Consider the following 14,860-nt stretch of genomic DNA (forward strand, 5'->3'; position numbering starts at 1 on the left):
AAATGAGATTTCCATGGACTACGTACTCCTTGTTTCTCACAATTAAAGTATCACAGCATGAAAACACTCTCCTACTTGTGGACATTTTGGTACGTATTCCCCAGGTGAGCGTGTGCAAAAATGATTGGAAAGAGTTATTGACAATTCATACAGTATCCCATATTTCATTAGGTAATACAACATGTCTTAACTCTAAGGGGAGACGAAGCAACAATGTCTTAAATGACTATTGACTCCAGTAAATTTCCTGGTAATGTCAGAAGACTGTAGTCTGTCAGGTTCATGAGAGACTCGAGATGATACAGGAATCCAATTATGTGAAGTCTATTTAGTTGTCCTGTTTGCTAAGCCAAAGGTTAACGAGAACTGCACTGAAAAACCTCCTGTGGTATTACAAAGTATTTCTTAGGCGGCATCAAAAGTAAATGAAAAAGTATTTTAATCAAGTCTTTAACTCTTTAATTGCGACTGTGTACTACACAACACGGCAAACAAAAAACGATGGAAAAAGTGTTTAAAAAAAAATCTGCCACTGAAATACAGAGATCATTACTTATTAATAAAGTAATTATTACTATTTCTAGTTTGCAAAGGAAAAGCGTTCAGATAGTCATTGTGAGCATTAAATCTTTATAAATAGTAAGCCGTGGTCTCTAATTTTAGACAGAAATTAATTATATTTTTGTTGGTAACACATTCCAATCTGTTTACACAGCTGACGAGTCTCAGCTGCAGCAGACTCGAGCAGAGAGCTTTGAGGACTCTCCTTCTTTGGAGCAGATGACTCAACATTCACCAATTTCATTAAAGATGAAAAGGGGAAAAATTCACCTGCAACAATGTCACTTGTAAAAACAGACTTAAAACAGATTCATGAGTTTTGCATATGTGAGCTATGCTACTCCAAAGAAAGGCTCTCCTGTATTTTTTTTTCCCCTTGCCGCTGTGGGAAAACGGATTAGAAGGGTTGAGTTTCCAATTCTTTTCTGGGCTAATGTAAACTAATAAAATGTTAAAATGGATCCAAATTTCAAAGACTGTAATTACCACATGACACCACGCTGTTATTTCAGATCTTATATCTATCCTCTCATATATGCCCTTGAATACGCAGATAGAGATTAACTCACTTCTCAGAAACTTAACTACTGTTTCTGCAAACACTGCCACAGACTTTTTCCAATTATATTAAAATTCAGACTTTTTTTTCCCAATTATTATTTGCATGAATCCCTGACCAAATGCAAAAAAAAAAAAAAGCAGCAATCACAAACAGCAAACCTTCCATTACACGTAGAGGAGTAGAAGGGGACAAGAAGGCAGAACGTATTGCAATGAGGGTAAATATAATCTATTAAAAGAAAGAAAATACTTATTTTTTTTCTATATTTTTTCCTCAGGCCATCATCTTGAAACTTACACAGAGCACTGCTAGGTGATTATTTCAGTGCTTAAGGTGTTTTTGTTTTAAGATTAGGGTGAGCTTCGCTAAGTGACATTAGGAATATACTACCAGGAAAAAACATGAACAAAAATGAATGACGTGATATAAAATACCAGTGTAGGGGCAACCACATAATGAAGGGAATCTAATAATTCTGTACTGAAGTCCCATAGTTTCATAAACTAAAAGACAGCTCCCTGCTAGCTCATTCTGTTGCATATAGTGAGCATACAAACTGATCTTAGCTAATACTACCCTCCATTTCTAGATAACAGCGATACCAACACCTGCAACATATGTTTGAAAATAGAAATATCTTTGCATACAAAATATCTGCTATTTCAAAATGCAATCTTGAGAAACACAGATCCTTCCTGGTTCTGCAACAGCCAAAGTAGACATTCTTCACCGACTTCAACCTACCTGCTGAATGCTAGGTGCAAGAACTCGTAAATTAATGGACAAAACAGAGCAAAACATACAGATACTGTATTACTGGAAAAGGGAATCTTTCCATGATAAAACTCTGAAGTATGTATAATAAATAACATATTACTGCATATGAGTCAATAGAAACAATGGGATTTTGATGAGAAAAAATGGCTGTTTGTAGGAAGAAACAAAATGAGAACCAAAGCTACTTACAGAGTCATCTGTGGCAGAAGGAGGCCAACCCTCCCACTGCTGGTGACGGACAGGGATACTGGTTAGGTCATACACATTCCGTTTCACCTGGGAGAGAAAATCAGAACTTGCTCAATCAAAAGCATACAACCAAGCGGCATCATTTTCATAATTCCAAGCTTTGAGTTCTTCGCAATTACCTTTTGTAAATAGAGCTCAAGTACAAAGCTACTGAAAGCATCTGAACAAGTCATGTTAAAGAAAAAAACATCTGTAATACATCACTCAGAACATGTTATTAATGAAGCAAGATAAACCTGCTAAGCAATTTGTAATACAAATTCTTCACAGTAGAAGTGCTACCATGTAATGAACAAACTTAAGGGACAGAGAAGGCAATAGAAGCAGCAGTTAAAGTTCATTAATGCATTCTGTTTTCTCCTGAAATTTTTGTATTCACACCTCAATTCGTACAAAAAGAAATACAACTCTTCTTGCATAATTTCTTAAATGGGATCTAAAAGTAAAAGTGATGGTATTAGAAGTGAAAACACAAATTAATAATCACATTTCAAGAATGGCAAACATTTGAAATACTTATTAACAAAGAGCATGTAAACTCACTTTTCCACAAATACTTTTTATCAAGCTATTAAAGTATAACGTGCTATAAATAATGACATCACCCAATGCTTATCAGGAAGGAGAGAGTTTATCATACAGCTGCTACATACGAATACATGGCCCTCATCTATCATTACAGATCTGTTTACATTTCCAAGTAAAGACCTCAACCACGGCTTTAATAGGCCAATAAACAATTTCAAAATGTGAGGTTTGATAAACATTACTAACATTTTCTGTAATTTTTCACTGGACAGAATCACTCAGGAAGTCAGAAGTTGTGTTCTGTTCCCCACTTGACAATGAAAAACACTACCATGATACACGTATTCAAGTTTCTCATTCACATAATGAAATAAGTGTGACCCTAACTCACTGTTCTTAAATAGATGATGCAATAAAATAAGGCAATCCTCTATGTAGCTATCTTACATATTTTGCACCTAGCTACTGCATCAGTCACTTGCCATTAAGTTTGAAGCACAATACAGAAATAAAACCATATGCCATCTTTAAGTTCACTTTAAATTGGCATTTATTTTTAATACAGAATTTATGTGCAACATCTGGCAGAAGATTCTTCTAAAAATACACGTACATAATGAAATAGTAACATCTCTCTTTTTCTCTGCTTTATCTTTAGAAGAAAATGCCACATGCACTCTTCTTTTTGGCACAGAGTTCAAGCACGATAACAAATGGATGGAAGACACATGTGCAGACATTAAGCTGTAATATAACTGTTCTAATCACTGTAAATAAGCTAAGAGGGAGCATACATTTGCTGTCACAGATGTTGACTTGGACAATATTCTTCAACAGGCTCTTCATGGCCCTGCTGCACAAGTTTACCAACAAAGAGAAAGTTCAAGGCATAAACAGAAGGAAAACTTAAGAGTACAGCACTACTCTTAGCCAGGCACCAAATTGCCAATTCTCAGGTCCTCCATATAATTACTGAAAAAAATTTAGAACTCTATTTTAAATAAAAACCTAAAATAAGAACATTATTTTTAGATGGAGAACATTGAAATATTCATTAGTAATTATAGAGTATTTTTTATTAGTGCAATCTCAAATAAGCACATCACGCTTTAAAAAAATACAAATATAGCTTAATTATTTAAAACATTTATTCAAATCAATTTTGACCATGCATGTATGTGGTATATATGTGTATATAAGTGTATGCATGCACACATGCACTTGCAAAAAATGGAACTATGAAAGACAATACTCTTGGTATATGATCTCATTCCTACTATTCAAAACAAACAGCCTTTCTTCACTGCCTCTCAACAAGAAGCCAGCCTGCTGTACAGCATTTGTTCTGCAGTGGTATTAAGGTGAAGAGATGTCACTACTACTACCAACCTCACGACATCCCATCAAAATGTAACAGTACTGAGCTGTGATCAGCAGAAAATGGTTCTTGCTTTTTTTTATTCTTTTTCAGTACTACGTGGATAAACTGCCACGGAGATAAATGCTCCCCAATTACACATCAAGAAAAGTCTTATTATTTTCCCATTATTAAATTCTAAGAAGAGCTCTTTCAAAATAACAAGTGAAATTTATTTACAGAAATAGGATCAAGAGAACTGCATTATATTGCTTTCAAAAAGCCTTCAGAAGTAAAAATAAATAACTCAGAAGTCACATTCTTCAAATTCCATTTTAATTCCAAATCACAACAGAAAGGCATTATGAAAAAAACACTATTTCCCTTCTTTCATTAACTCATCTGTAACTGCACTGAATTCAATAACATTCCTCTGCTATTCTAAGCTTGAAAGGCATGCTTGGGGTAAAGTGTTATGTTGGTATAAAGCACAATGCCAGACTGATGTGCTGAACAAAAGTGATCAAAGTTGAAGTAATTTTAGCCAACGCACAACTATTCTGCTGCATTATTCTACCAGAATGACATCTGTTGAGCAACTCGTCGCAGAATAAACGAGTTGTTCTAGGCAGGCCTGGCCGGGTAGGGGACCATGTAAAACTCATCAGAGTAATGTTTGGTTAAACAAACCACTCGAGTTAAGATCGCAACTGGATTCTGAATTCATGCCAAAGTAGCCCTCTTTCAAACAACAAGCCACCAGCAATTATTCAAGATAAAATAAGTTTGTTTTAAAATAATGATTTCATTTTAGGTTTATTAGATAATTAAAACAGTATCAAGAAAGCAGAGTGGAAAAGATTTAGAGACTAGGAATACTTACTGGTTAATTACAGAAACTCCCTTCATTAATTGTTTCAGTTTAAATATTATGTAAGGAGGAAAATGCTCTCGTGATTCATTCTAAGCAGAACCATAAATCACTTTTCCAGCAAATCAGCAAAACAAAAACCTACGGCAATGCTGTTCACACAGCAGAAAAACTATCAGTTTGCATTTAGCATCTGTTAAATTCGTATTTAAAGTTCTCATGATGCTGACACAAGGACTGAAATCTGTATAACTGTGTAAAGCTAACTAACTTCACGTGCTTTCCACTGAGCTACATTTATTGGCAAACTTTTTGGTCCCCCACCTTTGATCAGCTAGAAATACTAATTGGCAGCATTGTCTTTGTGTAGCCCAGAATTTCTTTACATAACGTGGAGACACCATGGAGACTGGCATATTGCTATGGCAGCCACCCTTCAGATTATAATCTCTGGAATATACCAAATCATTGAGAAACAAATTAGAGGCACATTTACTTGGCTCCTCCATTCAGCTGTGAACAGTATCAATACAACCGTTTAAACAATAAATAAATAAATCTGCATGCATTTTAACTTAGAAATGTGTAATTGCTGCAGAATGCCCTTGCATTGCAGCTGTACCAAATGCTGGAGAAGCACATGAAATTTTGCCTTCACTCATTTTCTCTGGTGCTGGAACAAAGTTAGCACATTGAAAACCGTTCTAAAACCCTGCATATCAAAGCAGCCAAAAAGTCCCAGATACAGGCAGTCTTACTTTCTTATCTTTCACTGTTTTTGTAGGTGAGAATGTTGCTTTAAATTGGAGTTAATCACAGGAGATAGCCTTGCAGAGATGAAAATACTGCAACATTCAAAGCCATTCCACATCCACATTAGTAAGGATAATATGCAGTAAAATGTAATCACAGCGCAAGAATTCCATACCAAGTAATGTGATGATGACACCGATATTCTGGTTGTACCACCAGGAATAAGAAATTACTTTCATAATTCTGAGCTGGAGAAATCTGAAATTTACTGCCAAGAAATCCAACATCTACCAAATTTTATTGTAATTAAAATATTATGCTGAATCAAAGAAGCATCGTGCCTGAATCTGTATCTCTGAAGCAAAACAAATCACAACAAAGAATCACAACAAAGTTCAACAGTAGTTTCCCTCAGGCTGTTTTCTGCTCATGCAGGTACAAAGTTAATTGAAATAATGTAGATAATGAACTTTTGTTAGTCTTATTATTAAATATAATTTATGCAAAGCTGTAAATTGGCTGAGATGCTAAAGACTGTTCCAGGCACATAGGCAGCATGAAAGACAGTGCAAAAATGAGTGCATGAAAGGCAGACAAAAGGAGCAATAAAGTCAGAGGACTGTGAGGAATTTGGAATGTGAGTTGGGGGACACAGAGAAATGAGATCAGACGCAGACAGAGCAAGGTTGCATGGGGCACTGATGGCAAAGCCAGAATCTTGACTTTGACATTGTAATTGAGAATTAGACAAGACAAGCAAGCACAATTTTCAAGGCACAATAAAGATACGGACAGGGCAGTACCAGGCAGAAATAGAGAGTAAGTAAAAGCTCTTCGCTGAAGAAAGACAGAAAGAAAGGAAGCAAATACAGCTGAAGTGATAATCATCAAAACTGCAGAGGAAAGACGAAGAAGAGACAGAAGTTCCACTAACAGACAGCGGGCAGCAGCTCATGGGAAATGCCGACACATACAGAAGTGCCAAAGGGGATAAAGCAGTGAATCTGAAAGGATGGTGATGTTACCAATAGCTCTGAGCAGATGGGTCAGATAAAATGGCCATTTTCATCAGCTATGGACTGCCAAAAAACTATCAGATATACAAAGATGTAAGAATAGAGATGAATTTCTCTGCCACAAGCTACTGTCTGGGAGTGGTCAAGAAGTGGGACAGAAACAGAAGAAGTTAGGAGAGAAAAAAGTACTTTTTAGACTTCTCAAAGCAAAGAAAAGTCTACATCTCATCAGGAAAAAAAAAAAAACAGCCAGCAGTCGATTGGAAATATCAATAATAACTGGTCTCTAACAGATTCATAACATAAACAGATGAGGTTTAAATCATGCAATGCCCACAATGAGGGAATTAAGATGTCCCATGCAGGCTATTTTTAACATGGTGTCTGCTTCTCAAGAATTGCACAGCACTGACACTCTCCAGGGAAGATTCACTGTACTGAAACAACTATTTGCATTTGCGCATTTGCTCAGTTCACTCTGTTGTAAAGGGAAAACATATCTATTTCTAATCTAAATATTTTTAAATCGATACCAAATGTAGATGTCCCCTTCAGCCCAAGCCTGCCAGCCAGGCCTGATTCAGCACTTCTGAGTTATACTGCAACACACTCTCTAATTGATGATCAGGATTATCTAATTGATTAACAGGAGTCATATACAAAGCAGAACTCATCAGCAAGTTGTAACAAAATCACTAGAAAATTTTCTGCTAGCTTTTCGTGTACCACCTTCCTATAATTAAACACGTTTATGTACAGGAAAGCCAAATTTCACGCCAGAGTTTACTGAACAGCATTCATAACAACATAAATCCAGTTTAAACTACTGCTGAAAATGGGTTGTGCTGTACTGTAGTACTCAGCAAATATTGTGTCAACATCTTCATTAGAAGGTTTGCTGAATTCATTACATAACCCTTCAAATTAACTCAGGCCTGGAAAAAAAAGCATGTGATGCTTATGACATTTTGCTGATAAGAGTTCAAACAAAGACAATTAAGTCACATTAGACACTAAGCAAAAACCACTGAATGTGTTTTCTTTTTTTAATTTTTCTAGATCTTTAATTTCAGTACCTAGAAAAGTGATTGACGTAGATAAATTTTACCACTGATTGTCAGGAATATTTTACATGTCCTAATCTCCAAAATAAACAGTTGTTTGTTTGTTTGTTTCTCTTTCTATGCTACTTGGTGACAGTCTATCTACAGCTGGCAGACACTGACAGAGGGAGATTACCTGCTTCCTTTAGATCATCACTGAGATGTATTTGTGAACCACACTTACTTATATATATTTCTTTATGCTTAAGGTATTCTCCACCACTCAATCTGGGCTCCTCAAGCTCAGATACTACTTTTCAGCACTGCTTTGGATCTGCCCTCTTCCTCAGCCGCAGCAAATAGCAGATGTTGAGTGTATCTTGCTCTCATTTCATCTCTTCCCTGTAATATCTACTGAGGGTGAATATTAGACATTAAACTTCCACTCAACATGAAATATGTTGTACCATATCATACATACCATACAATTTTACAGATGTTATTAAAAAAAAGAAAAAGCTTGCTAAATTTTAAAGAAGAGAACGATCAAATCATGCACAGCGAGATCTGTGGTAGTATACTGCAGACACAACTACTTTTCTACATGAAGAGAAACTCAAATTCCATATACAGGCACTTGACTCCATTAAAAATGTTGTTTTATTTCTCAGTGCCACAGCCTTCTGCCAGAATACATGCACGTTTTCATTCTGTGAGGTAAAATGCCTCTTTGCTGACATCTGTCCTTAAATACCTAAAACTAGATGTCCTATTACAAGGGCATCACAGGTAAATGCAAGTTACAATCTTCTGAACTTGATGCAGAAGTTACTGATCTGGCCTGCACTACACAAAGCTTCAGCCTACGTAATTATTATTATTCATTACTTGTAGTGCCTAGGAGACCTAATTGTGATAATCCCCTCTGAACTTAAAAACACATGACCCTTTGTATTTTTTTTAATAGAAGGTTAAAAGAAGAAACAAATTTCTACAGAAGAAGGAAAAACACATTCTTGAGAAATGGAGGCAAAATACATGAGTATTAAAAAAGCAACAAGAACAACAAATCCTTTTAGCAGCACATGAATGAGGTGGAAAAAGGGTATGAAAGAATTAAGACTATGAGCTAGCTGTGACATTAGAGATTGAAAGGAAGATGTGATTAGGGTTAAAAGCGAGCAAACAACAAAGACTTTCTGACAAAACAATTTTATGAATTGATTGGAAAATGCCTTAAAGACTTCTGCTAACAATATGAAACTGGTGACAATACCTGAAGTTTTGGGCTTGCTTTGTTTTTGTTTGTTTAAATAGAGTGCACTGACAAGGCAGAGACACATTCTGAAGTCCCAGTTTGTTCCTCCACTCAGCAGAAAAGGACATTTGAGAAAAAATACTTATTAGTAGTATGAATGAAACAGTACTGCCCAGTGGATACTTCTAACTGACCTTTGTGCACACAATAAAAGACAACAGGCAAGTGATATTAAATCATCTTTTATCAGATCACTACAAGAGGCAACTACTCTTTGAGAAAGCACCTGAAATAAAGAATAAAATAAAGAGCAAATACAATTTTTAATACTGTTCCATTAAGGAAGAGTATTCATTTGCCACAGGAAAGTTTCCAAAACAAATTGTTGATGCTACAATCCCAATTCCATCTGCTTTAATGCCCTAAAATGTTGATAAATTGCCAAATATCAGGTACTTTATTCCTACTCAAAATGAACATTTAAGATACCTTTAAAAACAGTGAGACAAACTGTGGAGGTCCATACTTACGCAAACCTCACACTTGCCAGAATAGACATTTGTTTTGCTGTAACAAAACATCATTTTGATGTAAAAAACATCACTGTTAATTACCACTTTTCAGTAGATTTCAGATTGCTTTATGAAGCATGGTAGGAACGTTACATGGGTTATCTTTTGGAAGGCCTTGTTGTACCATATGTCAAATAAAAACAAACCAACTGAATGAGGATATCATTAGGAAGGAGCAGTGAAAAGCTGACTAAAAGACCGCTTCAAACTAGAAAAACATAATTATTTAAGACCAGTTCTGTGTATTTGGAGGTTAAAATAAAGTCAAAAGAAAGCCACTAGTTGAAACAGCTGGTCCACTAAATACAACAGATTGCACTAGGTTAACAGTTTGCACCTGGGCTAACCTGATGAAAGAAATCATGGGGAGACAAGGGACAAATAACTGCATACATGGATCGCATACCTAGAAGATAATCTGTAATCCTAATAGATTACCTCAGTGATTAAATCAGTAACTGAGAAAAATATGTCTTGAAACTTACTGCTCGTGAAGCTCAGGACATGGCCAAGAGTAAAATCTGTAACTCAAGCTACTTAAAACTTGCATGAAAACAATATTTAAACTAATAAATATACTTTCTCTGAATCCCAACATCTCTGAGAAGTACCAGGGCCAAAAGCCACAGCCACTACCAGATAATGGTAAAATACAAAGGTTAGGAAATAAGAAAAAAATCTGCACATTACATCGGTTTGATCCCAGCTTGTCCACATCATATGTGCATATATTCAGACTACTGTGCAAACAAGCATTATTTTGCAGCTCCTGTCTTTCAATCTCTTTCACTTCCTTTGTCAGGAATTATTGTGTGAACTCTTGAGGAAAAGTCTGTGCTATACTTTCCTTCTCGTCTTATTCTGGCTGCGTTGTTTCCATTTTTTTCCATAAGGAAATAATCGTTTTACTGATCTCTAACATAGTAAACAGATATTTTATATAATCAGGTTCCCATTCATGAGGACCTTAAAGATTATCTGTAGGGCATGAATTATCACTAGAAGTGAGAGAGAGTGGATGTGATTCTTGCAGTGGAGAGTAGATCTGTTATGTTTTCACGGCTGTCATGTTCTGAACAAAAGATGAATTTAGATGAATTTATTTGATGACAAACATCCTCACCTTCATTTCAAAAGAAACTGGCTTGTGACAGCTAAGGCACGATAAATACATATCTTGCTCTTTCATCACTTCCCTGTTTGTGCATTTTCATGGGTTTCAAAAGTAATCAGTCATATCAATAAATGGTAAAATAAATGGCCATTTTAAAGGAGAATGGAAGTTAGATGCTCAGGTTTTAATGCATCTAATTGCATGAATAACACTGATCATTTATATTGAAAAAAAAACAACTTTCCCTCTTAAAAATTTCTTTTAACTTCAATTCTGTAAGGCTCAGTCCTAGACTTCCCTCCAAAATTCTCAGCTTATGATACCTAGACTTATGCTTCTTAACGTGTTTAGTTAACTAAAGCTGTCTTCTTCCACTCCTATTGAAATGTGCTTCCACGATGATCATTATTTTAAGCGGTAAACTGAACAGTTTTAGCTTATGAAGCAGATAATAAAAGTCAATATTGTCAAGTATCTTTTGTCTTATTTCTAGACAATTGACAAATACTCTTTTGAGAGTATATTTTACTATTACTAGACAGTATAAAATCTATAAATCTCGTGAAGCACAAGTACCACTGCTGTAGAGTTGCATAGTACTATGATGCAGAGAAATCCTCCAATACTTCCCTGACTTCAGTTCTTCACCTCTTTCTTCCCCCTACTTACGCACTTAAACATCACAACCAGCCCGCTGCTTAATAGAGATGGGCAGGCTCTCTCTGCAGTCCTTTGGTACAGATCTGAGTAGTCTCACAAATTATACTAATGTTACCAATACTGTACAGATAGAATGACAGGACAAAGCTACTGGTTTGACTTATACTGCTCCCTCCAGTCAGCTTACAAATCCATTTGTAACCCAAAGGAGAAATGATATGCAGGGCACGTTTTCTCTGAGACCTGCTGGTATCTTTCACTACATAAAAGGGAACATGAGTTATACAAAAACCCACTAATAACTCAACAATTGATCTGATAGGTTCACCTAGACTAGAGGTACTTAGTTGTGAGAACTCAGTATGAACTCAACACTAAAGTGTACCATGGATCTTTCTCAGTCACCGTTAAGTATAAAAATCTAATGATTTTTCTTAATTGTGGTTGAGTTTCCATAGATAATATATTGCTATTAGTTTAAGATCATGTTCAACTAATTATAAAACAAGGTTTGCTGAGCTGCTAGGCAGCTTCTTATTAAAAAAAAACTGCTTGGTATTTCCTCCATCTCATTTTCACATCTACCAAATCATCACCTCTCATTGAGCTTTTCTTCATATCAACAGTATCTACAAAGAATCTGAAATTCACCTCTGCATTAAGCAAGTAGTGACTGTTAGCTTCACGCTGGAAAATAAAACTACGCAGACAATCTGCACAGTGTGTTTTTAAGAAATTCACTATACACACAAGTTACAAACAAAGGTAGTTACTAACATCGCTAGGTTTAAGATACATGCACATAAAGCACCTCACCTACATACATACACAATTTTTAAAGGAGAATTCAGCCTATTTAGCAATTCACTAACAAAGCTATTCCTTAGCTCATCCCTACCATAACCTGCTCTATTCAGAAACATATGGGAAAAGACATTAAATAACCAGTGAAAACCATGGACTTCTGGTATTAGTGCTACACATTGCATACCCCTATTCATTATTCCACCTCCCTTGTTTAATCTATCATTAAGATTCAGTGACCCTACACTAAATTTAAAGCAGATCCTTCCTTCCTCCCATGCCTAAATTCACATACTTTTCTAGCTGGGGATGCCCTCAAGTATTAGCCACTCTACAGGGTTTCTCTAATCTCAGCTCTGAACTATGTTGTGCTATAGAAGCAAGAAATTGCTGGTTAACATCTTTAACTATGGAATCTTCCACACACACACACAAAAAAAAGCACCCAACCCTGATTTACTTAACAAGTCTTTCATTTAAAACATACAAAAAATTATATATTCGCCACGACATGTTATAGAATAACAATAATTTACTTCTTTTAAGGAGTGTTTCCTTGTACCTGTGTCAGAAACAGAATTGCATTGGAAACCATTTTAAAGCTGTCAGAAGTTTGTTGTAACATCTTAGAAAAGCCAGACCTTCATTTGTGTTCAAAGTCAACATGAAGGAGGTTTTTAATAAACACAAATCAATAAAACAAGAAGATAAAAAATGATGAGATAATAGATATCCTTTTTTTTTCTTTTTAAACAAAGGAACTAAAACTATATAAAAATATACAGACCTCTGCCTCTCTCGTTTCTTTTTATTGACACAGACTGCACTTCAATAGCAGTGGCAGCACAGGTGAAAACATTAAAGAGTTTTGAGAAAAAGGGACAAGAATCATTATCATTAACATCTGTACATATTTCTCAACTACACTCTTGTCTTCCTCTTCCATGATAAGGTGAAAATTGAGCTTCACCAGAATTCTAAAAAGTTAAAGACAGTAAGGGTGAAACAAAGATGAGATTCTGTTAACAAAATGAATTGGGCAAAGGTACAATCTGAATGTAGATTTTTTACCTCTCCTGAAAGAAGCCATAGTTGGTTTTTTTTTCCTTTTGTGATAAAAATATTATGAATGAAACAAACAAAAATATGTTTAAGCATATTCTCTCAAAAAACAGAACAGAGTTGAAAAGAAGAGGTGCTATGTAAGCTAAGACCCTTCTCTGGCTCTTATTTCTTTAGATTAATCACTTGAACTAGTGGTATGTGTACAGGAGTTGCACACATTAGTAGTGTAGAAAAATATAAAGCGTGAATAAGATTCAAGCTGTTGAAACCATGCTTAAAAGAGTTACTTACAACTCTTACTCTCTAAGTGACAATGTCAGGTAACAAAGGTATTGGGACACAGTTAAGCAGAGTAAGCTGAGAGCAACACTGGAAAAACCTGAAGACTGAACTGAACTCAGGAAGGTGAAGGAAATACTTCAGCAGAAAAGGAGAAACAAAGCCAATGACACAAGTTGTATAAAACCAGCAGATAACACAATCCAGAGACAGATAAGCTGTATCCCTTTCCAATGAGAATGCTTTCTCTACAAGCAGCATCCATTTTATGAAGAACAGAAGATGTGCTTTGCTGAATCTATCCTTTTCAGCCAAGACATAACGGCACATTCCAGCCAAAATCTGCTTCACGTACATGCTTGGGCTGCATTTATGACAGACAAGATGACAAAGCCACAGAAAAGACTTCATGAAAAGAATATTTTTCATAATGGGGTAAGTTTTACAAGTTCTTTCACCAGATTCAACTTTTAGTTGTGAATATTCAAGAGAAAAGTTCAGAATATCTATTCAGTTTCTTAAGAAGGTGTACATTGCCATCCATTCTCATTCCCTGCTAACTTTCAGGTTATTTAAATGACACTTCTATTAGTGGGAATGTCTTGACAAGGAAGATAACGCAGAAATCTTTCAGTACCTGCGTGAGACAGCAACAACTGGCAGAAATCTAAAACAAAACAATGCTAAGATCACCTACCTGTATTCTGAGGTCTGTACTATTCAGATGACACCACAACTCAGTCCTCTTTCAATACAGATGCAATGGTAGCATTCTTAGGGACTAGTCTAGGTTGAGTAACACAGAAACCACACGCTGCTGGAATCTCAAAATCCAGCTCATGAAAGCAAGGCTTAATAATTTCTGAATAAAGTGCAAATTCATTAGTGTTTGATCAACATACTATGGGGAGTTACCTCCTCTGTAGTTTTCAGTATTTACCAAGCTTGGCATTTGTGGAACAACTGAAAATAAGGCCCATGTAGGAAAAACCTAAACTGAAGCTTTCCTGGCCACTTTCACTATTCTTCTGTACAAACCTGCCATTGCACTGAAATAAAGAAGGTTACAAACATACATTATTCTCTTCTCATTCTTCAAACTTAGCTCTACACGCATCCACAGAACTGTCCAGCAAACAGTGAAGACTATTCCACTTAATGAGCAAAATTTCTTAAATTACAGGTTATTAGAAATGCAGATACTTTTTTCACCAAAAATGCCTGCCATGCTGCAGAGATCTAACAAAGTCCCCATCAGAATTACCTTTCCTCTAAACTAAAACTAGAAACTATGTATTACAAAATGATAGTCACAGATGACAAATATTAACATCAGAAAAAAAAAATCCATTCAGCTCAAATTAACACATTTTTATAAATCAAAGCAGAAT

The 14,860-nt window shown here is 35.6% G+C and overlaps 1 protein-coding gene across 2 annotated transcripts in view; it reads right to left on the reverse strand.

Annotated features, from left to right (window-relative positions):
* The window catches only part of FAF1 (Fas associated factor 1), a 128,056-nt gene that overhangs the window by 62,868 nt on the left and 50,328 nt on the right, over nucleotides 1-14,860 (reverse strand). For both annotated transcript variants that reach the window (XM_015870465.3, XM_015870466.3), the window contains exon 8: nucleotides 2,090-2,176. In XM_015870465.3, the coding sequence (XP_015725951.2) occupies nucleotides 2,090-2,176 (87 nt within the window). The remainder of the gene's footprint in view (nucleotides 1-2,089; nucleotides 2,177-14,860) is intronic.

This window comes from Coturnix japonica, chromosome 11 (genome assembly GCF_054131305.1).
Source record: "Coturnix japonica strain WE chromosome 11, WE-NBRP24, whole genome shotgun sequence".
Classification (NCBI taxonomy): domain Eukaryota; kingdom Metazoa; phylum Chordata; class Aves; order Galliformes; family Phasianidae; genus Coturnix; species Coturnix japonica.